This window comes from Nematolebias whitei, chromosome 1, assembly GCF_014905685.2.
Source record: "Nematolebias whitei isolate Nwh7 chromosome 1, NemWhi1, whole genome shotgun sequence".
NCBI lineage: Eukaryota > Metazoa > Chordata > Actinopteri > Cyprinodontiformes > Rivulidae > Nematolebias > Nematolebias whitei.
Window position 1 is genome coordinate 55495608 of NC_056498.1, and position 8644 is coordinate 55504251.

Sequence of the window (8644 nt, forward strand, 5' to 3'; positions counted from 1 at the left end):
TTTTATGGAGGGGGAACAGATTATTTCAGGCAGCTAAAATATTTGGTTCCCCCTAATAACTTTGGCAAATAAAGAGCAAATGTTATCAAACTTACAGTATTTATTGTTGATGATGAAAGGAATAAACACAGTTAAAGACTTGCAGGTAAATTAATTTGTTCTCATGTTATGGAGGGGGAACAGATTATTTCAGGCAGCTAAAATATCCATTCTCTCCTCTCTTCCCTCATCACTTTGGGAAATAAAGAGAAACTGTTTTCAAATTCAAAAATTGTTATGTGTGATAGTATGTACTATACTAGAAATGTCCTTAATCCACTAATGTGTCATATTTTACATTAGAACGACATTTACCAGAAAGTCTCCAGTCTTAACTGTTGGTTCCCTATCAGCCAGTTTCCCTCCTCTTATATCGGGAATAAAAAATGATAAAAACACTACGTGTTGGAAATGTGTGTTTGGTGACTGACTTTTATTTGTCAGGCTTAAGTTATAAGGTTGGAGAAAGAGCGATTCTCATTGCGTTTAAAATAACAACAGAAAACAGCGTAAGAAGACCTCCGCACAAGACCGCGTTTATTTATTCATTTTACTAATTTATTATTGCTTCTTTTTTAAACAGCAGCTCGATTAAACTGAATGTTACAATCTTGACATGATTATATGAGTTGTTTTACTGAGAAATCGATCAGAAGCGCCGTCAAAATGATCAGATCCGCCGGATCCGCCTCTCTGACAGCAATGCGCGCTCCCGACGCAGGGGGAACAGATTTTCACGGGGGAGCAGAATTTCGCACAAGAACGGCCCGATGCAAGAGATGATCATTTTATGCGTGATCAATTTGCATTTTCCATGCATAAAACCTTTCATTAAATCTTTTATTTTCACATTTAATGCACCAAAATGGTATTTACGTGCGAAAATACAACCATGTAGCCCATTTCATGTTTTTCCACTGTTTTATTTATCATCACGCTGGGAATTTATTTTAATGTCATAAATATATATGAAAACCTGACCAACCGAATATTTATTTTCTGAGCATATTTGGGCTTTTGTACGTGACCTATTTTAAGAGCGTGCACCAATATGTGCAACGCAAGACATGTTTATCAGTGAGGAAGAAACTCAGTGAGCATCACCATCACTGATCCAGTGCAGTCACGCATATTTGATTCAGGTGTTATCTGAATATTATACATGACAATAAAATATTATTAAGAATCTGACTTAAAATTAACCATTTATGTGGCTCTTACATAAAATGTGATGCTATGAACGTTTGTGGATTTGGAAGGAAAAAAAAAACATGGACGTCACATGTAGAACAATCACATGATTTGACCTAAAACATGTTAAATTAACACATGAAACAACTTTTGCATGCTTCATACGATTTGGGTACATTTAATCACATGATTTGCTTCATGGACTTACAGGTGAAAAATGTAATAAACACGGTAAATTCATGTTTTTTTTAATGCAAAAGCTAAAATGACGTGCCATCTAAAATCAGATCAACATTTTGTATTGTATCCTGGTCCTGGAGGACCATCATCCTGCATCTGCTCCTAAAACTGATGCTAACCCCATTTTTCTCCTTCTTTGTGCAGATGTCAGGGATGAACCAGGCTGTGGCGACATGCTGGACCTGCCTCCTCCTCGCTGCGTTCCTGTGTGAACCTGCTCTGTCCAAGGGCGGTCGTGGAGGGTCCCGGGGCTCCTCTCGGGGGTCCTCCTCGCGCAGCTCTACAGCTGGGACCTACCGGGGAGGAGGCGCCTATGGGGGGACTCGCTCCCGGTTCAGGGCGGCAGGGCGGACCTCCCCGGTGAGAGTGGCGAGTGCAGCGGCGGCGGGCGCAGCTGTGGCTTTATCGGCGGATAAATGGTACGCGTCTGCTTACCGCCGCAGCAACACGGACAGCTCCGAGGAGGAGCTGGACTACTTCAACAGGACCAATTACTTTGATGCACTGATGTCCAGCTCGACTCAAAACGGGTCTTTTCTGTCTCAAGTGGTTTCCATCATTATTGCAACATTTCCCACAAAATATGGACTCTTACTAGACTATATGCTGTAGATTTTCACCTACGTTTTAAGGGGAAATTTCTAAGCCTAAACCCAGGATGTAAGGTGCAACGAAGTGATTAGAAGGATCCAATCACAGACATCACAGTACTGTATGTTTTTGTTATTTGGGTAAATGTCCATTACTGTACCAGCCTGTCACGATAACACATTTTGCTGGGCGATTAATTGTCTCAGAAATTATTGCGATAAACGATAATATTGTTTGAAATTTGACAATAATTAGTAATTATTGTCAACTTTAAGAAGAAATGTTGGTTCATTTGTTTTGAGAGTAGTACTTTTCTTTGACCACTGTATGGCAGTAAAACACTGAAGGATGGATAGTGAGGGATGGGAGGGAGGCCCCTTGACGTGACATGGGCTGTCTCTCCTCCCATTTTTTCGTTTCTCAAAATGGCAACGTGTGGTTTGAGCTCTTTAGCATAGCATTTCTCACACAAAGCTTTTAATTAAAAAAAAAAATCAGTAAACAAGTTCTCAGCTTCTTTTTGCAGAGAAAAACAACGTTTTACACGAAGGCATGGGTTTCAACCATGAATTTCGGAGCCTTGACAAGAAGGAAGTTTTTTTCCAGAGGTCAACCTGTTAGCTTATATTCTCAGCTTAGCTGCTTTTAACAATCCAAAAACGCAATTTTGGACAGTTAAAAGGGATTTTAAAGAGAAAGGGAGGAGTCAGTGAAGAGCACCGGAGTTGTCATCCAGTGTCTTCAGTAGAAAGTGAGACAGGAAGAAATGATAAAGCCGATAAATGAGAGAGGTTGATAATTTTCATTTATCATGAGATTGATTTATTGTTTTTTGTGACAGGCATATTCACTCGCACTTTTCACCTTAACGGAGAGCACTTGTGTCAAGTGATTTATTTTACCTTATGTACCAAAAAACTCAATTCCGCTGTACCTTTTACTTCCAAACTCGTACTACGATATTCTAATTTTATTGTTTCTACAGAAGATGCAAAGTGAACTCTGTGCACCTTACAGCAACACATTTTAAAGACTTGGATTTTATCAGAAAACCTCAACTTGCTTGAAACGCAGCTGAACAGTAAAACCAAACTGAAACCATTAAAGCTGTTTGTATTTAATCTTCAACTAAATCTGAATAATTTCTGGTATCAGTCCCTGATGGTCATAAAGGTGACAACCATCACGTATTTCCCCATAATCCTCTTTTCATATCCTTTTACTGAAACATATCAAATGACCTCCTCAGACTGATAGATGAACATTATTTATCAGGCCACCAGGTTTTCTACGTTTATTCCTGTTTTTTGTATTTCTGATGTGTCCGTAACTTCCGATGACCTCTCTCAGGAGCACCAGACTGTTCCATATCTAGAAGTGCAATCGATTATTTCTGCAACACGTGTACATAATAAATAAACTATTTGTAATCCCTGTCTTTATGCTAATAAATATCCCATTTACACAGAATGTCTGCTTTTGGGTGTTTTATAAAGTGAACTTTGCCGATAAATGAACCTTTTATTTACAAAGGATACAGAGTTTAATTACAGCGCAACGTGTTTCAGCGCTGACACAAACATTATTTATTTGAGAACACCTGAAATTTTAAAAATGGCTCATATCAGTCCAGCATTACTCGCCCCAGCTCTCCTCTCCTAAACGCTCTGATAAAATCGTAAGCTGCTGCTGTGTAGTTCGGGATGGTGACTCTGACGTTTCCTGAACGAGACATAAGAACAAACATTTTATTAACGTGAATTTTCGGTGAAATGAACAAACACGGAAGCAAACGACATGTGAAGTAATAAAAATAACACGGCGATAAAACGACGTGTTGCAGCGGTTTTCCTTTTCTCACCCACTCCAGTGAAAGCTTTGACCTTCTGAGTCTTTCCTAGTTTTACGGCGATGCGTTTAAGGACATGCTGGATGTCGTCGCTCGGCTCTTGGAGGTCATATTTCTCTACGTAACTGCACATAAACATTGACACAGTGAGGAATCTGAGCAACATCAACAGCAAAACCTTTTTTTTTTTTAATATCTCACCCAAACTTGCCAAGCCTGTTCAGAGAATAGAGAAGGTAGTCAGCGATAACATCTTCACCCACTAAATGGTCCAGTATAGTTCCTGGATTAAAAAATAAAGCATTTATTGAGTACATTTATTGAGCAATAGCATTGATTGTCAAAAAACTGTGTCCTGCTCACCACATAAAGCCAGCTTCATGCCGGTCTCTATATTCTGAATCTTAGGAGGCAACACTCCCGGAGTGTCCAGCAGATACATCATGGGTCTCGAACACACCTGAGAACAAAGACACACACACACAAATACTGATCGAGTCTATTGTGTTTCCATAAAGCTGTCAAAACCAAACGGTTTCTGAACACACCTGAATTTTAGTCAGGACAGATCTGGTTATTCCCGGCTCCCCACCGACTCGAGATGCTCGACCTGAAACGGTCGTTAAAATTCTAACTTCATTTCTGTGGAGGCCACATGTTGTGGCATGAACATGCAAGCACTTCTGGATACCTTTTTTTAAATTTGTTCTCCTCAGCGAGTTAATCAGTGACGACTTCCCCACGTTGGGCACTCCAATCACCATCAGGCAAAAATCTCTGTTCTGAAAGTTATACATGATCAGATCAGAGCAGGACCACGTTGTTGTTATTGTACAGCTGAACAATAAAAAGGAAAATGACTGAAAAAAAAAACAAACAGTATTTTCTGCCGTACACGTCGCACCGCCCTATAAGTCGCATGAGTCCAAATATGTCTAATAAAGTGGAAAAATCCATAAATATGTCACTTCGCCATATACGTCGCATCTATTATACGTCACCGCTGACAACCCGGAAACGTGGGCCAGTGTTATGCCAAAAATCAATTGACTACCAAATGGCGGCCGCGGGAGAGTGCACGGGAGGAACTTAACAAAAATGTAACAAGATTAACACTTTAATGGTCAAATCAGCTGCATTTCAAAAGTATTCGCTGCCTTGGTGCTCTCGGGAGCGCGCAGACAGGGAGGAGAAAAAGAATGAGGAAGGCTGCGTGTTTCTTCAAAATTTAACACAATAAGCTCCTCAAACAATTATTTGTTTGCTCAAAACTATAGAAAAGGTGTGTCTCAGTTGAAATTTTACTTAATAAATGTACTTTAATGGTCAAATAAGCTGCATTTCACCGGGGCGGTGCAGCGAAATGAAGCTGATTTTTCTCCAAGCAGCGAGCAGAACGAAGGCTTTGGCAAGCCGATTGTGTCATTAATAGCTGGTGAAGATTATCAGTCATCCAGGACATGGTCAATTCAAAAAAGTTCAAGACAAAAACAATAAAATATAAAGTAAAGTATAATAAATAATGTCCAGTTGTTTTTGTCTTGAATTTTTTTGAATGCGTCATTAATAGCCACTTTTACCTATTACATGATACAACGGCATGCCTTTCAACTCTGGTGCCATCTAGTGGCTGAAAATGGTAGTGTTCAAACTTTTTTCAGTCTGAATGAATGAAAACAGTCATATCTCAAAAATTGGTTTATAAATATGGGGGGAAAAAAATCCATAAATACGTTGCTTCGGCATGTAAGTCGCAGGGCATGTAAATTATGCAAAAAACGTGAGTTATAGGGAGCAAAATTACGGTAAGTAGAATAAGATGTCAAGTAAAGGAAGAATTTGAGGTGCAGACTTTGTGTTTCTGGTTGACAATGCTTATATATATATATATATATATATATATATATATATATATATATAAAGTAAAATATATTGCATGTCAACTAAAATACAAAAAAAGAAAAGGAAAAATAAAAACAGCTTAAAACAAAAATAATAATAAAAAAAACTTGCACAGTAAAATCACTAAACATAACAAATAAAATGTGTCCGAAATTAAGATTTTTTTTTACTCATATGTCTGTAAAATTTGTACCGAACAAGCATACCTCCTCTCTGTTAAAACGGGGATTGGTCTCAATTATTTCTTGCACCATAGGCACCAACTACCGAGAAAAATCAGAACACCATCATACAATAATAGTTTTATTTCATTTCAACCAATCAATTGTATAATACACAGTGAAGATGACCTTCACCTTTTTGACGTTGCTGTCAATCTGCTTTAAACAGTCTGTGAAGAGAATGCTCCTCACTCCCTCATTTTCTAGTTTCTTCAAGATAATCTGCAATATGGATGCAAAGGAAACATTTTTTATATACTTGTTTTAAATGCTGTTTATCTGTGACTGCTGAATATAAAGTAAATATTCTGACCTGCTTGTTGGACAGATCAGTGAGGTCCATCTTGTTTAGAACAAGCAGATGTGGTCTGGCATTTAATGCATCCTGAAAGACAGGGTTTCTCCCAGAGAAAGGGATTTGCTAAATATTAAGAAAAGCAACATTCAAATGAACCTGTTAGGGCCCTCGTGGGTTATTTAAAGACCTCATAGTGTTCTAAATGGAACTACAAATGCACACATCTGTAGTAATGACAACCTGACCTGCAATGGAGAAAGGCCTTTAAAGATACTAATGTTTGAATAAACACATCTGCACAAATAAACCCAAAGATAATTTGGAATACTATGGGCCCAGACACAACTGTTTTTGTCTGTCGGCTAACTGTCCAGTTTGTGTCAAATGATCTGATAATCTGTGTGTATGAAAGAGGATACTGCGCTGATTCAACAGAATAAAAATGTCGTATGGCTACATGAAAAACACATCGTAAAGTGCTTTATCACCCTTAATGAGTTTCAAGCAGCATATATTGTGTGAATCTTCAACTCCGGTGTCCCCCTTGATCTGATCAGTTCATTGTTACAATCCTGCTGCTGACATTTTAGGTCTGTTTGTATTTATTGTACTATTCTGTATCTGCACTGTGATCCTGGAGGAACGCTTTTGTTTCAATATGTACTTGTAGATAGCTGAAATGAAAATAAAACCTCTGACTTTTCTAATTCCTTGTTTACTGGAATAAAGGTGATGATGGAATTTAAGCAACGATCAACACAGAGTTTCTTCTCAATCACAGCAGTGATAAACAGGTTGATAGAGGAGGTCAGGCAGGAGTGCACGTGGACTATGATGTTTGATGAGGACACTGTAATTTATAGTGAGAGTAGGGAGCAAGTGGAAGAGAGCCAAGAGAGGTGAAGGTATGATCTAGAGAGGAGGAATGAAAGTCAGTAGAAGTGAAGCAGAACACATGTGGATGAAAGGTAAAGCTGCAAGGACAGTCTTAAGGGTGGATGAGTTCAAGTACATGGCGTCAACCAATGAAAATCAATGGAAACTAGGAAGGAGAGAACAGGTAGGGTGGAGCTGAGTGGTTTGTGGTGATGGATATCTTTGAAAAGGGTTTACAAAATGTTAGTGAGGCTCTCTGTGTATGGCAAGCAGAATTGGATGTGGCAAAAATGATTAAGATTTTCTTTGGGGGTGAACAAAATAATCAAATTAAAATTAGTATATCAGAGGGACAGCACATGTTACACGGACAGCTTAGGCGATGAAGAACTCTTCTGACAATTCCAGTGAAAAAACAACATGATTTCAATAGTTACACCTAAAAGGATATTCTGGCATCATGTATTTCTATGACACAGTCGACATTTTTCAGTCTGGCGGTCATCTGTTTGAGTCCTGCAAATATAACACGATTACTATAACTTATAATCAAGTGCATTTTTACCACAGAGCTGAGCGTTTACTTCTCATAAACACGCACATCTGCAGTACATTTTTTTTTTTTGCACAAACACATTCTGGAGCTGAGTTCACCTTTAGCCATGTGTCCTGGAAACCAGTGAGCCACTTCTCGTCCGCCAAAGTCAAAAAAAGTCCTGAACTTGTCGACATTAAAAAGCGCCTGATATAATCTCATGGCTACGGTTGTTAGAAATATAACTTCGACCTTTTATTTATTTTACAAAAAAAAAAAAGCGCTGAAGTCCCACGTGTTACACAGTTTACATTCCGACTTGAATCTGTGTTGACAGACACCGTTCCGCTACAGTTGGACTTCTTCTTTCATTTAACTGGAACTTAACTGACACGATAGCGCCCCTGCTGGCTAAACGATTAATTACAAGAATTAAAAGCACCATTAACTTGTGCTCTGAATAATTTGTCAATATTTTACTGGCTACACAAAAGTCAAAGGTTTTACAGAAGGAGACCTTTATGAGTTTTTTAATAGTAAATAAATATATATATATAATATATACATTACACAAATTATAACCATAGCTAACAGAAAAATGTCATCAAATAATCTAACTTTCCCAGTGTCTTTTTTAGAATAAGAGGAGACAAAACACATTGAAAACATATTTAATATTAACTTTTGCTTCATGAGTTAACATTATTCACTTACTGAATACCCCATAAAAATTATTACAAGCTTTGAAACAAGACAGACGCTTCAGGGTGGTTGTTTTATTTAATTGACACAATCTTATCCAAAAGACAGAATGTATAAAATTTATTCAGGTAATTTAATTCAGTTCAGAAACAATATTCAGAATGGTAAAGAGGAAAACTTAACTGTTCAAAATATTGTAC

General features: G+C 38.0%; 2 protein-coding genes across 2 annotated transcripts; one reads left to right on the forward strand and one right to left on the reverse strand.

The window, feature by feature from the left end:
- Positions 1-1614: 1614 nt before the first annotated feature.
- sprn (shadow of prion protein) lies at positions 1615-2082 on the forward strand. Its single transcript, XM_037679185.1, has one exon. The coding sequence runs from the start codon at positions 1615-1617 to the stop codon at positions 2080-2082; it is 468 nt and encodes a 155-aa protein (XP_037535113.1).
- Positions 2083-3647: 1565 nt separating this feature from the next.
- On the reverse strand, positions 3648-8052 carry mtg1 (mitochondrial ribosome-associated GTPase 1). Its single transcript, XM_037679261.1, is given in 11 exon segments — positions 3648-3783; positions 3923-4035; positions 4112-4193; positions 4274-4370; positions 4459-4520; positions 4602-4692; positions 6019-6075; positions 6169-6255; positions 6347-6454; positions 7647-7723; positions 7862-8052. Coding segments are annotated over 11 exon segments (975 nt in total). The 5' UTR covers positions 7965-8052; the 3' UTR covers positions 3648-3685.
- Positions 8053-8644: the final 592 nt, after the last annotated feature.

What these genes read in the sequence shown, in the direction of transcription:
- sprn (XM_037679185.1), top strand. Translation starts at nt 1,615, where the DNA reads ATGTCAGGGATGAACCAGGCTGTGGCGACATGCTGGACCTGCCTCCTC.